The 22,451-nt window shown below is 40.4% G+C and overlaps 1 protein-coding gene across 1 annotated transcript; it reads left to right on the top strand.

Annotated features, from left to right (window-relative positions):
* The first annotated feature begins 391 nt into the window (after nucleotides 1-391).
* cdkn3 (cyclin-dependent kinase inhibitor 3) lies at nucleotides 392-18,037 on the top strand. The gene is made up of 8 exons (XM_028821960.2): nucleotides 392-556; nucleotides 1,617-1,705; nucleotides 2,157-2,212; nucleotides 3,031-3,075; nucleotides 7,142-7,364; nucleotides 10,771-10,802; nucleotides 13,338-13,441; nucleotides 17,661-18,037. The coding sequence occupies exons 1-8, from the start codon at nucleotides 545-547 to the stop codon at nucleotides 17,748-17,750; spliced, it is 651 nt and encodes a 216-aa protein (XP_028677793.2). The 5' UTR covers nucleotides 392-544; the 3' UTR covers nucleotides 17,751-18,037.
* Nucleotides 18,038-22,451: the final 4,414 nt, after the last annotated feature.

Here is a 22,451-nt window from a genome sequence, read left to right as displayed (position 1 = left end):
TCGTGATGGATTGTCTCACACCGATTTAATGCTGAATAATGGGAACCGAAAGACAAATATAATTAAGATGAATATGTATTTACTTATTATGCTACAGGTGGTGTTGTTACTAGAAATAGTTGAAATGATGTATTTATACAGGTTAATACTGTACATTAACTATGATAACTTCACTGAGAATTAGGGCGAAGCTGCCGATTATCGTTCCTTTCTTCTATTATCCTTACTGATGGATGAAGCGAGCAGTGCCATCGTACATTAATTAACATTCTACAACGGATTAGTTTTTAAAATTGTCGTGACTCATTATTTCTCCGCCCTTACGCGTCATTTCGTTTCCAATGCGCATGCGTTCTCACTGTTTTGACGGAATAAAAGCCTCAGCCAATAGATTAGCCTATAATGACAAAACAAATAAATGGGCGGTGCATGTTGTAGAACGCTGTTTGCTTATTGGTTAAAATGATCGGATGTGAGTTTTTAAATTTCCTTGGTGACGAGCGTAGTGTTTACTGCTTGGTTTGGCAAGCGGGAAAGCGTCGCAATGGTTTATCCGGTAAGTACGGCAGAGTGGTCAGGCATGGACAATTTAACTTAGTTGGCGTAACGTCAGACGACCAGTAGGCGACAGCGTCAGTCTCGTCGTTAAACGGTGTCGTATGCCTCGTTGTCTGTCGGAGCCTTACAATGAGCTTTGTTTTGGAATCTATCAGTCTATTCTCCTTTGACACCGATGCGTATATGTTGTTGTGTGTATATATAGGCAATGCCAGTCACTTAACAGCTCTAGCTGTCGGGGGTTGTTTTAGTTCTCTTTATAAAAGCAGTTTAACGAGAGACTGCTTATACAGTTTGAAGACCCGCAATCATCCATTATTGTCAACTGACATCTTTGGATCTTCAAAGCTGGAGGTTAATAATGTCAATTCAAATGTGACTTCTCAAGTTGAGAAAACTACCAGCATTTAACTGTGTTTGTAAGGTTTACAGTTCTATATTTTTGCAGCATTGTATGGGTGATATTAAGTCAGCTTGATCCGTAAATGATGCTGAACTGTCATGTGGCAATATCCTTTATGTTAAACTCGTATCTGCATTAGACAATCTATCTGGGACATATTTCTTTATAGTAAACTTAAAATAATGTTATATGAGGAAAAACTGATTACAGATGCAGGTTGTCGTAATAAAAAATCTATATGGATTACATTGTTTACTGTAGACTGGTTAATTTAAATATAATCAGTTACAGTTAATTACATGTCATATACAGTATGTTGGAATACACTGTGTGGACAGTCCATTGTACTCCGTTGTGAGATCCAGCTCCTCTGTGGCGTGGGTCTGACACTCCGTGTGGGCTGCGACTGTTGCACCGTCCCGTGAGAGGAGCACTGCATGCACACCTGTACGTATGGTGATGTGGCAAGTGTTCATTCAGCCTCAGCTGTCAAGTTATCCAGCCGGCAGAAGAGTCAGAGTATTTTTTTTTAGTTGGTTTCTTAGTTTGATGCAGTGGAGAGTCATAATTCAAGTGTTTTTGTTTGTTTTGTTTAGTTTACAACCAATGACTAAAACATGAAATATGACTAACTGCTTTTGGCACTCCTCTGCAGTCTAGCGCCACACGAAAAACTGAGTTTGACTCCTCCGATGATGAAAATGTGACCGAAGAACAAGAACAGACTCCACTTGAGATTTCATGGTAAAGAAAAATGACATTCTATGTTGTAAATTTCTTCAATGGAAACAAATAAATACATAAATAAGGTTTTGGTGTAGCAAACCATGTCAGCTATAAGGCAGCAGATTCACGTTCCCATTGATTTATTGTGTGACCGTGAGACAGTTCATTTGCTTTTGCTGAGGTTATGTGTGCACCAAAGAAAACTGCACTAATACGTGTGAAACACTCCGATATGGTGTTCACCATGAAAGAGGAAACAAAACATTTGGGTTTTTTAATGATAATTTTTATTTTAAGTTTGAGAGTTGGATTCAGAGTTTTTTTTTTTTCTTTTCATTCTCTGAGAATATAAATTCAGATAGAAAAGTAAACAAAACAAGTTTATATTTTAAAGAGGAGACTGTTTGTTTATTTTTTTCCTTCAGTCTTTTTTGAAAGAGAGCTCTCATCTCGGTCTTTTGTGTTCTAGGCTTTCACTGGCCAATGTGGACTGCGCCCAGAATCTAGGGATCTGTGCCCTGCCAGGTAGGACGTGCTCATACAGCTCCTTTCACTCTCCACACTTAACAAAATACTGAACTGGTATAGCCTAATAGGACACACAAGTCATTAATGTAACAGAACACTAAAGATGTTGGGAGAAAAGAAGAACAGGAAACGTGTAAATATTTAAAGCACCTCCATTTCAAATATGTTCTGTTTTGTATCATCCCTTTTATAGCACACACCATCTCTACGTACTTTACAGATAAAATACAATTGCTTTACGTAGTTCTACAGTTGGCTTGGAGTCCAGTTAAGCGTATTATTTGGGTGCACACATTTGGTCATTAGTGGGCATTTAACGTGCTGCACTGTGCGTTACATTCCAACTGCTTTTTGCTTTATGTCACATATTTGCAGTAGTGTGTGAAGGTGTTGGGGAAGAATAAGAGTGGCTGTTGTAGATGGGATGTGCAAGTAAGTGTCCCATAAAAGGTGGGTGACTTCAAACTTTATGTGCAGTGGTGGGTTTGGTTTAGTGAAAAGGTCAACTTCAGGGGACTGCTGTCACACATTTACAGCTTTGGAGCTCTTGAAATGTGTTTAGTTTTTTTTCAAAAAAAAGAAAGTGACAAAGCTGATAACAAACCCACCCTAAAGAACGGCTGATTGTTTTAATTGTTTTTTTGATTTTGTGTGAGGTTTGTGACTTTCATTTGTGAAATGCACTTATTATGTATTCAGCTACTCCACACAACGCTTAGATTAATGTAATTATTCTTTTTTATATCTGTTTTCAAGTATTCATAGTAAAAGAAAAAGTTTCTTGTTTTCTGACCTTTGTTTACTTTTCCTTACAGGGTGCAGGTTTAAAGATGTAAAACGGAATCTTATGAAGGATCTAGGTACTGAAGTTTCACGTTCACTTTGAGATCTGCAGTGTGTAACAGCAGATTATTAATGTCTGCATTCATCATTGTAACTTAACGTTCCAGAGATTGCACACAATTATTTCTAAATGATTTTTGAATAGTAAGATTATATAATTCATACTATAAATGTGTATGACCTTACTAAGTCTAAAGCACAAACGCAAACACTGCCATTATTTCTTCCCTGCTTCTTCGTTTTAGTTGTTCGTTGGCTTACCTGATTCTGAGCATTTTTGGGTTTTTTTTCTTTTCTTCACTTTAAGTGTTATCCCTGCAAGTAACATCTCAAGAATAATCCATTTTAATTAAGTCAAGGAAAATTACAACCACAAACCTTTTAATAATATTCCTGTGACTTATTGTTTTTTTTTTTTTTTTAATTGTCAGAATAATTAGGATTTTTCCTAAACAGAAGTTTATTATACTTCTTCTTCTTTTGGTTGCTCCCATTAGGGGTTGCCACAGTGGATCATCTTCTTCCATATCTTTCTGTCCTCTCCATCTTGTTCTGTTACACCCATCACCTGCATGTCCTCTCGCCACATCCATAAACCTTCGCTTAGGCCTTCCTCTTTTTCCTGTTGCCTGGCAGCTCTATCCTTACCATCCTTCTCCCAATATACTCAGCATCTCTCCTCTGCACATGTCCAAACCAACGCAATCTCGCCTCTCTGACTTTGTCTCCCAACCGTCCAACTTGAGCTGACCCTCTAATGTCCTCATTTCTAATCCTATCCATCTTTGTCACAACCAATGCAAATCTTAACATCTTTAACTCTGCCACCTCCAGCTCTGTCTCCTGCTTTCTGGTCAGTGCCACTGTCTCCAACCCATATAACATAGCTGGTCTCACTACTATCCTATAGACCTTCCCTTTCACTCTTGCTGATACCCATCCATCCATCCATTTCCCAACCTGCTGAATCCGAACACAGGGTCACAAGGGTCCGCTGGAGCCAATCCCAGCCAACACAGGGCACAAGGCAGGGAACCAATCCCGGGCAGGGTGGCAACCCACCGCAGGACCTTGCTGATACCCGTCTGTCACAAATCACTCCTGACACTCTTCTCCACCCATTCCACCCTGCCTGCACTCTCTTTTTCACTTCTCTTCCACAATCCCCATTACTCTGTACTGTTGATCCGAAGTATTTAAACTCATCCACCTTCGCCAACTCTACTCCTTGCATCCTCACCATTCTACTGACCTCCCTCTCATTTACACACAGACCTTCATTCCTCTCCTCTCTAGAGCATATCTCCACCTCTCCAGGGTCTCCTCGACCCGCTCCCTACTATCACTACAGATCACAATGTCATCAGCAAACATCATAGTCCACGGGGACTCCTGTCTAATCTCGTCTGTCAGCCTGTCCATCACCAATGCAAATAAGAAAGGGCTCAGAGCTGATCCCTGATGTAATCCCACTTCCACCTTGACTGCATCCGTCACTCCTACTGCAGACCTCACCACTGTCACACTTCCCTCATACATATCCTGTACAACTCTTACGTACTTCTCTGCCACTCCCGACTTCCTCATACAATACCACAGCTCCTCTCGAGGCTCCCTGTCATTTGCTTTCTCCAGGTCCACAAAGACGCAATGCACCTCCTTCTGGCCTTCTCTGTACTTCTCCATCAACATCCTCAGAGCAAACACTGCCTCTGTGGTGCTCTTTCTTGGCATGAAACCATACTGCTGCTCATTAATCATCACCTCACTTCTCAACCTAGCTTCCACTACTCTTTCCCATAACTTCATACCGAAGTTTATTATACAACAGTAATAAATAGTGCTGGATATAAGGCAATTCAAGAAAACCATAACAGGTAAATATAATGTCATCTATGTGACCCAATGTCATTTTAACTTTAATTTATACTTTATTATAAGATCTTGTAGCTGAGAAAGAAATATTGGCATTTTTTTCCTTTCATGTTTTTCATTTTTTAAAACACTTAAATGTCTTCAAAGAATGTCGGATTGCAACACCAGTTGAATAGTTGGGAGAATCCCAGGAAGATGTGTTTTGTGAAATACTGATTTTAAAATGACATCTTTATTAAGTGATAGACAAACAAGATGACAAAGCGCCTCAATGCACGTGTAAACTCAAAGAGAAGAGAGGGCCATTGCGAGAATCCCCTTTAAAAGATATGTTTGGTGTTTTTCAAGTCAGTTATTTCTTCACTATCCAGGTATATGTTACTTCTTTGACGGCTGAATTATTTTTCCAAAAAACTCTGTTTTCTGTAAAGCACATAAAGCAATGGTTTCACACATAAATCAACATAAAAAAATCTGTTGCTATGTGCTGTGGCAGCTGTTGGCACATGTTCGGCATCAGAGCGGGAGGGCGGCGGTAGGGGGTCTCAGTGTGATGCAATATGGTTTGTACCGCTTGTCATCATAAGTGGTGGTCCTCCCAGGCGAATGCTGCTGTAGGCGCATCAGCTACACGAAAGTGTCCAGCACCACGATTAGCTGGGACTGATCAGATGATGCTGGTACCTCACTTTCGTTTTTGATCTCCATCTCCAGGTCACTTGCATCAAACTCGGAGTCCGACAAGTAAGAGTCCTATTCAATGAAATTACGTAAAACGTCCATGGAGTATTTTGCTTTGCACATTCGCTTTGGCCTCTTGCTAGATGTCGATACCATTTTAGAGGCCGTTTGCTCTTCGCTACTCATGCACGTGCAGGGAATCGAGGTTAAATCAGCAAAGTTATGTAAGTTTCCTTCTAGCAAAGAGATTCGAACTAAAACATAAGGGCGAGTTTTGTCGCAGTTTACAGCTGATTTCTGTCCTCTAGCCCTGAATTTTGACAAAAGTCGACATCAGCCCTGAAAGAGTTAATTTACCAGTTAAAGTGTGTTCTCAAAGTGAAGCGTATTTTATAAGCTTTAAAATACTTTGTTCTTACAGCTTAAAGTATGGCTATTATATTTGCTCCATGGTTAATCCATCCATCCATCCATTTTCCAACCCGCTGAATCCGAACACAGGGTCACGGGGGTCTGTTGGAGCCAATCCCAGCCAACACAGGGCACAAGGCAGGAAACAATCCTGGGCAGGGTGCCAACCCACCGCAGTCCATGGTTAATGGTTAGCATTATTTTGTTGCCTAGGAGCAATAAATAGAACATTTTGCCATCGGTCTTCAAAGTGTTCATATCAAATGGTGTTATAAAAAGCATCAAATAGACGAGCTCATCATTGTCATGGTTGGTGTTCGTGTTTAGCTGCAGAAAAAATGTCACCTTGCAGTATCAAATGCTGGATGTCACAGTGTACCTGCACTTCTGGATGACAGATTTTATTTCACTTGCATCCTTTACTATTAAAATTTTGCATATTCCATAATCTTGAATGCCAAGTGCTGTGTAAATTCAGTAAAGCTTTTGCTAGACAGCCGTGCTAAATTGAATATCCTAACAAAATCCACTTGTTTGTTTCTAGGCGTTTTATTAACTTCTGTAAATCTTTAATTTTAATTTGGCTTGTTATTTTAACAACAGAGAATGATTTGATTGGCAAAGACTGAGGCATCTGACTTAAAGCTGTTTGTGCCCAGCAGGGAGCATTAGATTCACAATTGGATCATGTGAGAAAGAGTCTCCGCTCATAGGACCACCTTAAAGCCAGTGGCAGCATAATAACAAAACCAATGACGACAAAAATCTTTCCATAAATTGCTTGTATTAAATATTCATTTAGCCTACTGGCCAAATGAACTGGAATCTGGCAGCATGAGTGCATTTGCAGTGGTCAGTACACTCCGGCGGACTCTTTCTTTCTCTGTCATGGCTGCGGTGCTCTTCGTGCTCTGGCTGTTGTCTTTCCCAAGTGCTGTTGTATCCTGCAGAAGCCTCTCCTGAAAAGTGTTCACTGAAGACACCCTCTACATCCTTACTTACATGCAGTTGTTTAACAGTTGCTGTGTAGGCAAGCATCATAATGATTGTGTTCTGAATCGAAGTCCTCAAGCCCTTAACTGTTAGTAACAATAAGTGTTTTTGTGTTTTTGTCAGGGGAACTGAAGGGACAAGGAGTGGAAGAAGTCTTTGTGTTCTGCACTCTTGGTGAGCTCAACAAATACCGGGTACCACATCTCCTTGACTCCTACCAGCAGCATGGACTGATTGCACATCACCATCCATTTCCTGATGGATGTGCTCCAGAGCTGGACCAGTGCTGCCAGATTTTAGAAGAACTAAAGTCCAATCTCAAGAATGGCCACACAACTGTGCTACAGTGAGTATTTCTAGTTTTTCAGACCAGCGGTTTTCAAACTGTGGTCCGCGGACCCCTAGTTGTGAAATATCCATTAACATTATGTAGTTCCATAATAATGTAGCATCTTGCTAATTATCGCTGTTACTTTCGAAATGCTTCGATACCCTATTAGCCTTTTCGGTCAGAGTCAGACCATTTAGTATTTTAGTAATGTTAGTGGTGCTGGTTTTAATTATTCTATGCGCACTACAGTGACATCAAATTTCAATAAGACGTATTCTAGTCAGTTGTTGAAATTAAAACTTATGGCCAGAGCATTTAATATGGTAATACTATAATATGCTCTGTCTGCTGGCGTAACTGGCCTATTTCGTTTACGTTCGCTATAGTTCCTAAGTAAATAATTATTTTGTTGTTTGCCGTAGGTAGGGAATGCATAAGTTTTTGAAGCATAAGAAAACAGAGTTGCCGTTACACGAAACAGACGACAGTTTTGACGATTCAGAATCGGAAGCTAATGACTTGTCAAAATGCAAGAGAAAGCCAACGCCAAAGTTAAGAAAATATGACCAGGATTACGTTCAATTTGGTTTTGTCGAATGTGCTTCAAATTCAGATAGACCGCAGTGTCTGATTTGTAACAAAATTTTGTCAAATGAAGCTTTGAAACCAGCCAAATTGAAAAGGCATTTAACGATGAACCATCCTGATTTAGCTGGCAAACCGAAAATATTTTTCCAAAGAAAGAAGGAAGAATACTGTATATCAAGGAGACATTTTTAAGTCGTCATTGACACCAAACGAAAAATTGCTATAAGCATTCTATTTGGTGGAATTGAGAGTGGCTCGCGCTAAGAAAGCTCACACAATTGCTGAAGATTTAATTCTTCCTTCTGCAGTTGATATGTGCGACAGTTCTAAACTAAGAATGCGCTGCAAAACTGAAAGGAATTCCATTGTCTGACAACACAATTGGAAGAAGGATAGAAGACATGGCAGATGATATAAAGGCACAACTAACTGACAGACTGAAAGGTTATTTTGCAATACAACTGGATGAGAGCACCGATGTTGCCAACCAGGCCCAACTGCTGGCCTTTGTGCGATACTGTTGGGAAGGGGAAATGATAGATTTGTTTTTATGTCATCCAATGCCTTGCAGAACAACTGGTGAGGAGGTTTTCAAAGTGCTTGACAATTTCCTTTCACAGTCAGGTCTGTCATGGGGTCGGTGCATAGGCATTTACACGGACGGTGCAGCATCCATGACCGGGAAGCATTCTGGAGTTGTGGCGCATGTGAAGAAAGAAGCACCTAAAATCACAGCAACACATTGTATGATTCATCGGCAACCATGGGCAGTGAAGAACACGACACAATCACTATCTGAAGTCTTGTCTGGTTGCATCAAAGTTGTTAATTTGATTAAAACCAGACCAGTATTGACTGACCTCGCTGGGCACGAGCAGGAGGAGTTAGCTGAATTGTCATGCGGTTGCAGCTTACAAAATAAGTTCAAGCAGCAATCACTGTCACCTTTGTGGCCAAGTGTGGCTTCTGAGTATCCCCTGATATCCGAAAAGGCAGTCAAGAACTTGTTACCATTTGCGACAACATATTTGTGTGAAACAGCATTTTCAGCACTTACGAATATGAAGAGCAAGTACAGATCGAGACTGGCCATTGAACGTGACTTGCGTGTGAGCTTATCAAAAGTAACACCGAGAATTGACAGTTTGTGCAAATCAAAGCAAGCACATCCTTCCCACTGACATTATTAGTGTTAACCGAAACCAATGGTAGGCTAATAATTTCGTAAAAATGACTTTGTTCCATAATTATTGCATGCACATAGGCGTAACGAAAATGTATTCTGCGTTACTTGTTAATTTATGATTTCCTGTTATACTAGTCATCGTGACAGTGAAGAAGATACTGTGGAACCTGTATGTCCGTTATTTTGATTGCAGTTTACGTTATAAAATTTTACTTGTTTAATATAGGGGTCCGCGAGCTAGGCCCAGAAAATAAGGGTCCCTGGTGCAAAAAGTTTGAAAACTGCTATTCCAGACGGAATGCATCCTATTGTTGTAATAGCGTACCATGATTACTTGCAGTTGCTATCAGCTTTGAATTTTAATGAACAAAAATAGTTCTTCCAATTTAATTACATAAAGTAAGGGTTTAAATTAAGTTAACTACAAAGACCCAGCATCTCAAAAATGTAATGTTCAGTTAAAAAACAAAAATTTCACAGGAGGTGTAGATGGGGGATTTACCTCCAGGTGTGTGTGGTCTTTATAACCCCCCCCACACACACACACACACACATATCTCTTGTACCATTTCTCTTTTCTGCCCAGTACTGACATTGTAAGCCATCTGCATACAACAGGCCATACTACTTCTTGGGCCATTAAACACGCTGCTGTCTTTTTGCAGCTTCCCACTTACCGTATATACTCGCGCATAAATCGGGTCTTGAAACCTGAAAAATCAATCATAAAGTCATACCCCGATTTATACACCTGTTCAAAAATGCGACACATTTTTTGCTTACTCCAATTCTGCATCAGTTTCTCAGACACAGCAGCACAGTTACCAATTTCTTTTGCCACTTCAACAACTTTTAATTTCAAACCAGCTTCATATTTTCTTCTGATCGAACGCTTTATCGTAGATAAGGGATGCTCTTACGATAAAGGTGTATGAGGGTGTGAGATACAAAAAACACAAATCAGTGCAAGATCGCTTCGGAATAGTTCGGGTATCACCGTGTAGTCACGTAGGCGAGAGAGAGAGAGAGGTCAGGGGCACATGCTGATACAGTGCATTGCCGCACACACACAGAAAAAAAAGGCCATGTGCTCCGTGGTTCCTCTCTCAGGTGGGTGTTAGCATATCATAATCTCTTGGACCAATAGCGAGAGTTTTCCACATTCGACTTATATAACCGACATTATAAAATACCAGAAATTATATGGTAAAAAGAAGCCCCAACCTATCCACAGGAGAACTTAAATGCGAGTATATACGGTAGATTCATTGCTGGAGACTAGGTTCTGTAATTTTCAGTAGCTTGAGACAAGGACATAGAGTGCGCCCTAAAGGAACATTGCTCTTCCTAGGTCAGTTACGGGGCAATTACACCTCCAACAGGCCCAAGGCAGCGCTCTTGACAATATGCACTTGCTGTTGTGTTTAAAAACGCGCCATGGAGGTTCAAGTGAACCATCTATTTAGAGCAAGCCAAAACAATATATAAGCAGTACACCTTGGCCTTGCATTTTGTTATCTTCTAGAAGTATGAAGTTATTCTGCATTTTATTTGTATGAGTACACTTTACTTTGAACCACATTGTAGCAGAATAAACTGATATAAAATTAATCGTGTTTTTTTTTTTTTTTTGTTTTGTTTTTCTAGCTGCTATGGAGGACTTGGCCGTTCTGGTCTAAGTAAGTGATTCTGGCAATAGAACGTAAGAAATGTTTATGGTATCTGTGACAGTATCTCCTTTCACATTAGGAATCCAGTCTGAGAAGGACCTCACTGTTCACGTGCACAGTTTTATACCGAAAATTTTGAAGTTGTTTTAACGCATTACAATGGAAACAAATTTATTAACAAATATATTTCTGCGGGTGTGCAGGTAATAAGACTTTCCTAAACAAATTCCTTTATTTTTAGAGCCCTTTTACAGTGAAATTCAAAGGGTCTCCATTTGTAAACTTAAGTTCAAGGCTACACGTTCCGTTGTTTAGCAATATAAACCCATCATGCATCATTTTAATATTCATAGCTTGTGCCATTTTGAAGTGTTGAGCCCCCAGGTATGACTGATATGAAAACATTCAGCCGGACTATGCGAGATGTGGCTTGTGGGTGGTAACTGAAATTAGTTCTTAGATATTTAAACATAACTTAAAAATGGTTGAAGCAAAAGACTTTTTGACATGCAGAGCTGTATTTACTTGAAGCAAAAATAAATAAATAAACAAACACAACTAAGGAGCTTGTTAGCACAGTGCAGTGGAATGCTATTATAATATCTGCATCCTCTGAAGAAAAAAAGTTTCCCATATTGAGCAATAAGTTACAGTGTGAAGGCGTGCGACTGCTGGACGCATGTTTTTGTTGGCCATACATATCCTAAGCCACACACATCTCCAAATCCCTTATTCCAATTCTGGTTGGCGGGGGGGTGAGACGTTGGTCACAAGCCAGGAAACTGCAGTTGACAAAAGTGCCCGTCTAGCAAAGTCTTATCTGACCAAATTAAAAGCCTGAACAGGAAGCCAAGTGTTGCTGACATTTCCAGAAGTGTTTGCATTTTTAAAAAGTCACACATTCTCAAATAAAGACTTTAGAGGACATGCATGTAGCATTGAAAAAATTATACGTTCAAGTTTAAGAGACCACCATTATCGTACAGTGCATTCTCACTATCGATACTTACTGAAGTGTTTGATACTAATGAGCTGATGACGTTTGGTTTTACTGTGCGGTGGATTAATTAAATAGTTTACATTATTCACAACTCTTAAATCATTTCAAGCATTATAGTTTCATATATCTGAGGATCTGATGCAAGCACCTATAAGCACATTCTAGTCCCCCAAATGTCTAACGCCACCTTGGATCTCAGTTTGTTGAATTTTTTTGCTGTTTAATACACTGAGACGTGGTACTTTTGTACGTGTTACTCGCCATACGTTTTGTGTGGTGATGATGGCGATTCCTAATACACCGGGTTTCAGTTGTGACCCAAACTGAATAAACACAAAGAACAAAATAATAATGGGGGGGGGGGGGGGGGGGAGTGTGTTGCAGGTATCCAGTCACGCTGACAACGTGGGTTTCTGCTGACGTATTAAACCACTTCTGGAAACTCCTCTTGTGCAAGCAGACGTTCTGATGGGGTCCTTTACAATTTACACCCGCTGATATTTCAGTCGCTCGTTTTCCGTACCCTTTTTTCCAGGGCCGTGTAACAGGATCTGTTCCCAGTCTGGGCCCCAGCAGTTCAAGTTTACGTGTGCCAGTTATAGAATTGTATTCATACTGGCAATGGCAGAGACATTTGTGGAATTAAATGTGTTTTTTTATGTGAGGCTATTAGTATTAAGTTTTGGACTGGGCAGTTTATGCTCATTAATTGGCTAACACAACTTTTCATGGATTTACAAAGCTGAGTGACTTTACTTTAAATTTCATTTTTGGAGACTTTTGCCATTCAGTCTACAGGCCTAGTGGGTTAAAAACAAAAAAAGTAACGACTCGACTAAATTACATATTACCACTCTTTGACATTTCTCAAAAAGATATTTTAAACAGTATGTGAATTTTTCCATTTAAATGTTAACAAGGTGTGTCATTGCATACATTAATATATTAGATTCTTGAATTGGATTGAATTAAATTGATAATGGATAGATGTTTATATACATATTTTTAATTATTTTTGACAAAAAGATAAGGATACTCAAATACCTTCAAACAGTTAGCCATATTAACCCTAATTACATGTCTCATGCCCATGCATTCACTTGGCTAACCTTCCGCCTGAGGAGGTCCACACACACACACCGCCTGTGGTTACGGCCTGAGCGGGTGAAGATGGCGTGTTAGTGTGCGGCACACTTGAGAGTTTCTTGTCAGTCGGCCACTTTCCATTCCCATGGAGTTGGCGTTGATAATGCTGACGGAGTGTGAAGATTCAGTGTGACGCTCTCAAGACTTCCAGCCCTCCAGGTGTTGCTCAGTTAGTTCCCCCTCACATTATTCAGTTCTGGTTTTTAAGCCACAATAAGTGAGTCCTTTGACCCATTCAGTTAAATTAGATATCCCAACGTAACATTAAAGATGGTTACAGCAAACAGCAGGAACTCTGATAATTAATGACATTTAAATAGCACAGGTGTATGCAGATTATTAGATGTGACTTGAAATAAGTGCTGACCTGCCATTTCCTGTGTTTGTCTTTTGGACAGTCGCTGCATGTCTCTTACTTCATCTGTCAGATGTTATGACCCCTGATAAGGCAATTGATCTTCTTCGTGAGCTCAGAGGGTCTGGAGCCATTCAAACAATCAAGGTATGTTTTGACTGAAAGCGGTCGTTGTGCTTTGCAGACCGCCACACCATACGTGGAAGTGTATGTGAGTATCTGAAGTGGCAGATTATCCAGAGTGAGGCCTGACATTTCCCAGTCCACGTTAGCACAGACAAGGATTGGTGGAAACTGACGTGAGAGGACACTCTTAGCCTTTATTAACGCCTATGGATTATAAATGAGTTTATCTAGCAGTAGGAGTGTTGAAGTTTGATTAATGTTCCAGTGGAATAAAAGAACCATTTTCTTTTTTGCATATCAGTACTGTAAGTCATATGATAGAAATGTATGGTTTTTATGGTGATATTTGTTCACGTAGTAAAATAATAGATATACTGCAGTTGCAAAGAAAAAACAAATTTGAATCCTTTGGAATTACATTCTTGAAAGAGAAGTTCAGTATTTTTTAAGTCAAAGCTATTTCTTCACAATCCTGCTATATCTTAACTAGTAGAAGACATGGACCCCCAGCCCTCAAAAAAAGGCAATGGAAAATCCTAACAATAAACCTGAACATGAGTGACATGACGGTGCAGGACAGCACCCCACTAACGGGTCTTTGGGTTACTGATGTTTATTATCAAATGAATTGTGATATGCTGGTAAGAAACGGAAGGCTGTGCATTTTAGAGTTAATGAAGTGAATGGTGGTGGGCCGAGTCTCATGGCATAGATCAGGGGTAGGCAGTGTCAGTCCTGGAGGGTCGTAGTGGCTGCAGGTTTTCATTCCAACCCAATTGCTTAATTAGAAGCCAACCCTTGCCAGTCTCAGACCTTATTTAATTTTATGGCTTGTTAGTCTGCAATGTTGGCTTCTTATATCGTAGATTTGTTTCCTTTCCAAGGATATCAAAATGATTTGAAGCCTAAAACTGATAATCTTCAGTCTGTTACATATTTTTCTTTTAAGCGTTTTATTAAATCAAACAGTGCATGATGAACATACATAGATAGATAGATAGATGTAAATGGGGGGAAAAAAAGAAAGAACTGCTGGCTTCTTTGTCATTTGCAACTTACTGCTAATAAGGAGCCATTAAAACAGTGAATGCCGCTCTTTAAGACTGAAATAAGCAATTAAGGGTGGGGATCTTTAACAAGTGAGACCACCAAAATGAAGCATCACAATGTCACTTGATCAGTAAGTGCTTCTTCATCAGCAGTAATTGACTTCTCATTAAGAAATTGAGTTGGAGGAAAAACCTGCGGCCCTCCATGACTGACATTGCCCACCGCTGCCACTGATGATGTCAAACATCATAATAGGACGTGATTGGCAGCACTGCATAAGCCAGTTTTGGATTCCTACATTTCTCCAAAAATGATGTAGATGAAAATTAGAGGGAGTGTCTTTTGTAAATGCATTTTGGCTAAACACATCCGACAACGAGAGAAAAAGATGGGACTGCCAGAGAAAAGCTTTAATTCCGCAAGCAAATAAAATTTGTTATCACAAACTGGTGGACAAAAGAAGAAAATTGTGGAAGCTGCTCTCTCTTTTGCGGGTGGGTCTGTGGGTGTTGTTGAAATTGTCCACCACAGAGCAGGATGTAGTCTTGGCGTCAGGATTGCCACAAGGTTGGAGAATTGATGAATATATAGGGGTGGTTATAAAGATTAAATATACGTGTGTTGCTGGATCAATTGCTTGAATTTGACAGGTTGTGAAACATCTCAGCGGAGTTTAGTTAGTTTTCTTACATTAGAATCGCTGACACATCTGTATTCAATAAAAGCCCATTCCTGAGTCACCCAAGCCACCCAGCATTCAATTTTACGGTATTTGTTTGGGCAGAAGGGCCGTGTGCATTGTTGAAATCCGGTACTTTTGTAAGGAGATGAGGTGAGATGGGCCATTTAAAGGGGTTTATTCTTGCAGTTCTTGTGCAATTTTAGGCTGATCTTTCACTTTGGTATGTGTGGCAGCGTCTAGCCGTGTTATCATTTGTTACCCTTGAAATGGCTCCAGTTTTCAGACCGACATGTGAAAAGATTACGGATGCTGTTTTTGGCCAAATGAACAATGTACAGTACATGACTTTGTTCTTTATTTTGCAAGCAGAGTATAAGGTTGCAGAGGAAACTGTCGAGAGTTTGTGCCGCTGCATTTTGTGTCCCTTGGCCGATGCGTTTACATCAGTGTGTTTTACACTGGGAGTTGTTTGTAGATGAGCTGCTGTGACCTTCCGCTCGCTGAGGTTTGGTCCATGTTGGCAATGCTGTGTGCTCACACCATTGTTTGGCTTGCATGTAACCCTCATTCCCTGTTGAGGACTGTCACTCCAGTGTCATAGCTGGCCATGAGAAGGACTCTTAAGCTGAATTTTGGGGGCCACCGTGAGCCACACATGCAAATCAAGGGTAGTGTTGTGTGTGTCACAGCATAAGGTGTAGAATGATCGAGTTTCAAAGGCCAGCTGTGCATGGGTGACGTGTGACAGATGGACAACCTTTGTTTTATTTTGTTTTATTTATATCTATAACATCTATATATTTATATGTGTGTGTATACACATACACAGAGGGGACTGGGTGGTCTCGTGGCCTGGAACCCCTCTGGAGTTTTTTTTTGTTTTTTCTGTCTACCCTGGCCATCGGACCTTACTCCTTTCTATGTTAACTAATGTTGTCTTATTTTAATTTCTTATTTTGTCTTTTATTTTTCTTCATTATGTAAAGCACTTTGAGCTACTTTTTGTATGAAAATGTGCTATATAAATAAATGTTGTTGTATAGATATATATATACTATAGATATATAGTTATAGAACAGCACAGATGAAATGATTGCTCCCTAAAACTAAGTTTCCGAGTGGACGTATGCGGTAAGTTTCAAGGCCTTTTCACTGCCCTACAGTGTACACCCTGGTACCCTTCATCCCCATGTAAGCTACAGGAACAGATGAGGTATTTTTAAAATGCATACAAAACGCTTCTTTAGAACATAACATAATCTTTTGTGGCAAATTAACATAAATAGTGATTTTGAAGAAATAACTTTGACTTGAAAAATAACAAAATGACACTTTAATTACTCAAAAAAAAAAAAAAGTGGTCTGATCGTCAACTAAGTCACAATATTAGACAAATGCAGTTTGTTTACACTCAGAGCAGAAAACCAATTGTCCTCGCTCTTCTCACGCTGGACTGATGGTTTAAACATTCACAGTCCAGGCCAGAAGATGTCTGTGAAGCTCCACGTGAAGGGCTGCTCCAAATGCTAACTGAAGTCGGCTTTCCAATGCGTTAAGTGAGACCGAAGGTGTATTGTGCTATAAAAGAGGGCTCAAAGTTTAGTTATTCAAAGCGTTTGCTCTGATCATGTCAACCACAAAATATCGGAGGAACTTGGATGAAGAACCTTGGAGTCGAATGAGCCTGCTAAGGACATTGTACTGTTTCTAAATGTCTTCAGTTTATCAAGCCACAGTTCTACAAATGGGGGAAATTCTGTTCTGTTGCGCCCTCCCACAAAGAATACAGAAACACTGCAAGCATGGAGTGAAGGAGGTGTGAGCAAATTCTGGAGTAGAAGCAGAGAAGACCTGCAGAGCTCTCTTGGACTTGGTGGAGTCTTTGAATAAAAACACTGAACAAAAATGGAAGAACACCACAGAGGAAATGATTGCTCCTCAAAAGACACCTTAAACTCTTTAGCAGACTTGTGTGGTGTTAAAAAGAACAACATTGCACACTGAAACCAAAAATCTTCCAGGAATGTGTTGGGACACCCTGGTGCTTGAAGACCTCATAACTGCTGGAGCACCATCACCACCATCAATTAGTTCAGCCCTGGGACTTTTGAGTTGTGGACCTCCCATAAGCCTCCAAATTTCTGTAAACTCTGACAGTACTGGGAGAACCTGAACTAACAAAGCAAGCGAGCGAGCGAGAAGCACACATTCTCAAATTCCAGTGGGGTTTTCCCAGCAGAGCCTGACGTGGATCGTTCAGACTTTACTACAAAAAAAAAAGGGCTATGACTGGTGTGTCGTCTTATTCTGTCACCCTTGTGGTTTTGAGGTGGTCCTTTCAGTGATGGATTTCCAGGACTAAGCCTGGTCCATTCATGGAGCTGACACTCCCACACTATTACGGTGACTGAGTTGAAGATTAGCCCACGTTTAGGACTTGATTTCAAATTTGCAACCAGATTGTTAAATGTTAATTCCTTAATTTCTCCGTTCTCTTTCTCTTGAAAGCAATACAACTTTTTACATGAGTTCCGAGAGAAGTTTGCTGCTTATTTGACAACCAAAGAAGACTCCACATCAAGATGCGTTTCAAGATAGCTCTTCATTTTCGTGTCCTCTGAATAATGTGCTGGTCTAACAATGGAGCCCTGGGAACGCAATGCTTTAAAGCTGCTGCCTGCTCGACCCCGTAACAGAGCCACCCTTTGGACCATTTTGTAACCGCATGCATCTTTTGTGGTTAACTTGTTTGAGGAGCTCTTAACAGCTGTCGCTAGTCCACGCTTTATGTACCCTGAATTATTTATTTTTTTGAATTAGTTTTTTTGGAACAACTAATTTTTGATTTGCTAAAAAATAAAATCCATGTGATTTAGAGCACAGTATCATAATTTTTTTTTGCGTGGTCTTTGTATCAAGCTAAGACAACCAGACTGGCATTACAGATCCTAACAGGTGGAACTGGACACCCTTCACAGTGTCTGTGCAACAACAAACCCTTCAGTTCCCATTACGCAGTCAAGCCAAATATGCAGTGACCCCATCAGCCTTAGGCCGGGCTTGTACTTCACGCGACAGGACACTTGCTCCAGAGGACGCTCCTGCTACACGCGCGGTGTACTCTTTAGACTTGTGCACGTATTTTACATAAAACTGAAAGATTCCACCAGGTGGCACTGCAAGATATCAGCACGGTGAGAACAGGTTTGGCTTCACTGTGGTATTAATTGTCTGAAACGGCCATTAAATTCCGAGGACACCTTGTCATAACATCTCTGAAAAGGATGGATGTTTACTGATTCCACCATCAGTCCAGGGATGCGCCCTTTCCAGGTAGCATCGGGCGCGAGGCAGAAACCATCCCTGGATGGGGCATCAGCTCATTGCAAGGTGAACACACACATACACGAACGTCATTTTAGCGTCAAAAATCCCAAAAGCTTCATGTCTTTGGAAGGAAACCGGAGCACACTGTGGAAACCCACCAGGAAAACATGCAAACTCCAGGCAGGGAACACGAGGGCCGTGACTCCACACCATGTGTAATTATTATCAACATGCATTATTTAAATGAAGTTAACGACTTATCTGTAAAATGTAACATACATACTTTAATGCATTTCATAATGAAAGTGATATCGGGTATAAATCTAAGGATTCTAAATGTGCAGAGAGTTGGAATATAATACATGTAATGAGTTCTGTGCGGCGACCGCTGTTTGCCGCTGCCGTCAGGTCAGAAGGAAGCCCGAGAAGCACATAGCGATTAACAACTGGGTCCGTTTACAGATGACGTTTACGACGGTCTGCTTTAATGATCAAATAAACCACAAGGTTAAAGCTGAAATTTCCACTTTAATCACAAAATTGGTTTTTTCACCGTGTCCTTAATTTTTTTCTCTGTGCCATACATTCTGATGCTGTTGCAAAGGTGCAAAAAAAGACAGCACAGAAGATGTTATGTTAGACCTTTAAAATGTATCGAGGCATTATGTTGGGGAATATGCGACTCTTGAATATAAAAGCACCACAAATGCATCTGGATGTTGGGATTTTGCTTCACCACATCGAAGCATTCATCAAACATCGAAGCGCGCACATCGATCCCGGAGCACTGGCCTTCTGTCGTGTAGACAGTAAACGGAGACTGACATCACATTCCGACTTGTTCGCACTGCTCCCAAGACTTTTTGCTGGTACTGCAACTTGTGCACACATCGCGTTTATTTCTGAGGACCTGCTCAGAGGATGCGTCAAATGAACGCATGGCAGCCATGATGCGTACGCATTCTGACCATGAAGTTTAAACTGGCCGTTAGGCTCCATCCACACTACTACATTTTCATTTAAAAATTCAAGCATTAGTCTCCATTTTCACCCCTCATCAACACTACTGCAGTGTCTTCAACCACCAAAACGGAGACGAGTCGGGCTGATAACGTGGATGGGTGATGTGAGACTCTAATCGTGCTCTGGTTTGTTTGTGCTCATTACGTTGCCCTCCCTGCCTGGGTTCTACTTATTTACAACACGTCATTCCCTGACGGGTCCCCCACGTGGCGGACACAGAGGAGTTGCTTTCAATGGCACTTGTTGTGCTGCTTACCTTTATGCATCTAAATTGTGTTTTGCACAGTCTGCTTGCTGCTCTACCAGTCAGTTTTGCAGCTTTATTTCCCCCATCATGGATTGTCCCGTGGATGCACGCCTGCCCAGGGTAAGTGAACATTTACGCCGTGTGTGTCCGGTCGTGTTAGTGTGGACAGACATAATGTGAACAGTGTGAAAACACAAGTATTAATGGAGATGGTCTTTGTTTTTAAATGAAAATCTAGAAGGGTGGACGTGGCTTCTGTGTCTCTGATGCTGGGAAATCTGAAGGACACAAACACTGAAACAACTTGGGTTTACAATTTGATGTTCATTTTCACCAAGTAATGCAGTCATTGAAGAAAGTAATCTATAAATATTCAAAGTTCAGGCTGTATAGGATAGAAGTTTCCACTGGAATATTTTCACTGCATGCTTCAAAGCTTTCAAAGAATGAAAATTGTCTGCTGCATTTATTGGGTCCCTTTTCTATCCCAATGTGACTTTACGTTCACTAAACTTCTAGCAAAGCATCAGTGACTTTTTATATTACTTAATTTCAGTTATACCACAAAGCTGCATTTTCATTTAGGAAAAAAAAAATTGTCAGAAGATAAGCGAAATAAGGCTGCTAGAGTCTTTACTGAATGAAGGGGCGAGGATTTTAAGTGCATTGTTCATGCAAAAATGAGTTTCTCTTTTGTTTTTATTCTTCAAAAGTGCCGCCTTTATATTACCAACCTCCAAGTACATGTTGATTTTACACAAAATGTTGTTCACCAAATATTTAAGATACAACTGCAGCCACTAAACAACTTCCAGTGTCAAAACTGAGAGCTGCAAGTGCTTGGATGAAGATTGTGTTTCCTGTGTGAACTACTTAATATCTGCAGCCGCCTCGTCTTTTTAGGAAATTGTAGTATTGGTTTACATGTTACAAAGGGAAACTACAAAAACAAATGACCATTTATCTGGTACTGGACAATAAGAAATTGGGTTTCTAAACACGTTTGGGTCTCATTTCTTTTGTGAATGGGTCAGCCGTGCTAAATTGTCTCATTCCATTAAAAAGTCCTGGCCACTCCGTAGGGGCAGAAATGTGTGGCACGTAACCCACTTGACGACCGTAAAATATTTTTTGATTTTCATATACTTTTTTTAATCCACAAGAGGAAATTGTCTTTTCACATGACCTTTGGAGGTCAGAGCGCAGGGTCAGCCATTGTCCAGCACCCCGGGCCAGTTTTCAGGTTAAGGGCCTTGATTAAGAACCCAAAGGCATTGGACCCTTTCTGGCAGGAACAGGATTTGAACCAGTGCCCTTCTGGATACCAGTGCAGATCCTTAGCCACAGAGCCACCGCTTCATATAAAACCTAGAAAGACAGAGAGAGTGTTGCTGCACCCACCACACAATGAACCATTCATACTGGGATCCGATTGCAGCCGTGCAATGGGTGGCACCTCGGCATTTTTTTTATGGTGGCTGGAGTGCCAATCCTGCCACCAACCCCAAAGATTTCCCTTTAAGATGGAGGTGAGTGATGAAAAATTTCATGAAAGTGATGATCAAGGAAGGTGAAGGATATCAGTGTTTGAGGCAGTTATTTCCACTAATAACTGATGCCAAGATCATGTTTTTGCTGGTGGGGCTGAAGGAAATCTCATGGAAGTCATTCAAGGATGTCATTAGCAACTACAGAGCAGAGAACTACATGCTGCTGGTGAAGTGCACCATGAAGTGCAGCAGGGCACTAGACTCCGCTTATGGACCCTGGCTGTCTTTAGTTAAATTGACTAAAGTCATGTTAAAATAACTGGCAGTAAGTTTGTCGTAGTTTATGGGTGTGATAAAAGTACGTGTTTGCTTGGAAATCTGCTAAGAATAACTTGGGAAATTAAGGTAAACAATTAAGATCCTGATTTTGCTGAAACGTTTAGGGAAATAAGCCGTTTCTATAGCTGCAGGGGATTTTGTAGATGTTTGTTTACGTCATCTAATCATTTATAAAAAGAACAAGGCTTTGATGAACTGACAAGAATAGCTCTCGCCAGACATGGTGAAGACGTGGTATCACACTGACTGATCAACCTCCTATGGGCTTTGGCTCTTTAACAAACAGTTTGGGGTTAGAAGTTTGATAGTTCATGATGATTTGAGCACTGGTGAGCTTCTATTACTGTAGAATTTTTTTTTTTGTTTGTTTCTCTCATCTAATCATCTCTTTATTATAAAAGGAAACCCTGGGACAAGACTCTTTCACGCGAGATGAGACTTTTGCTAGGAGATTTTTTCCAAGTCCCACCCTTCTCTCAAACATATTCAACCACGCTCACGGTGCAATCACCTCTCAGTCCTATGAATGCTTTTGTCAGACATGCTTCCTGCACTCTCTGGTCTTAAAAATTTTTACGTTTTCCTCATTTTAAGTCGTTTAAATGATGAAACAGAGGACTTTTCATAAAGAAGCTTTTCTGGACAGTATTGTTATACATACAGTCTATTTCTTTCATTCGTAATAGTCCATTTCTGGACAATAATTCTATATGTTTTAGATGACACGTCAACAACTAAGTGAAGAAAAGGCAACGCGTCAAAAAGAGGCCCAAAAGCATTGGAGAGAAAAGAATTCAAGAAAGAACAATAATCATCTAAGTGCAAATTCAGAAAATACGGAAAGTAATAATCAGCCCGGACCAAGTGGTATTG

The sequence above is a fragment of the Erpetoichthys calabaricus genome, chromosome 16 (genome assembly GCF_900747795.2).
Source record: "Erpetoichthys calabaricus chromosome 16, fErpCal1.3, whole genome shotgun sequence".
NCBI classification, from domain to species: Eukaryota; Metazoa; Chordata; class Cladistia; order Polypteriformes; family Polypteridae; genus Erpetoichthys; species Erpetoichthys calabaricus.
This window is presented reverse-complemented; position numbering and strand designations above follow the sequence as displayed.

What these genes read in the sequence shown, in the direction of transcription:
- cdkn3 (XM_028821960.2), top strand. An exon ending in GGCCACACAACTGTGCTACA is followed by an intron (nt 7,365 to 10,770) that starts GTGAGTATTTCT and finishes TTGTTTTTCTAG; the next exon opens with CTGCTATGGAGGACTTGGCC. An exon ending in ACTTGGCCGTTCTGGTCTAA is followed by an intron (nt 10,803 to 13,337) that starts GTAAGTGATTCT and finishes TCTTTTGGACAG; the next exon opens with TCGCTGCATGTCTCTTACTT.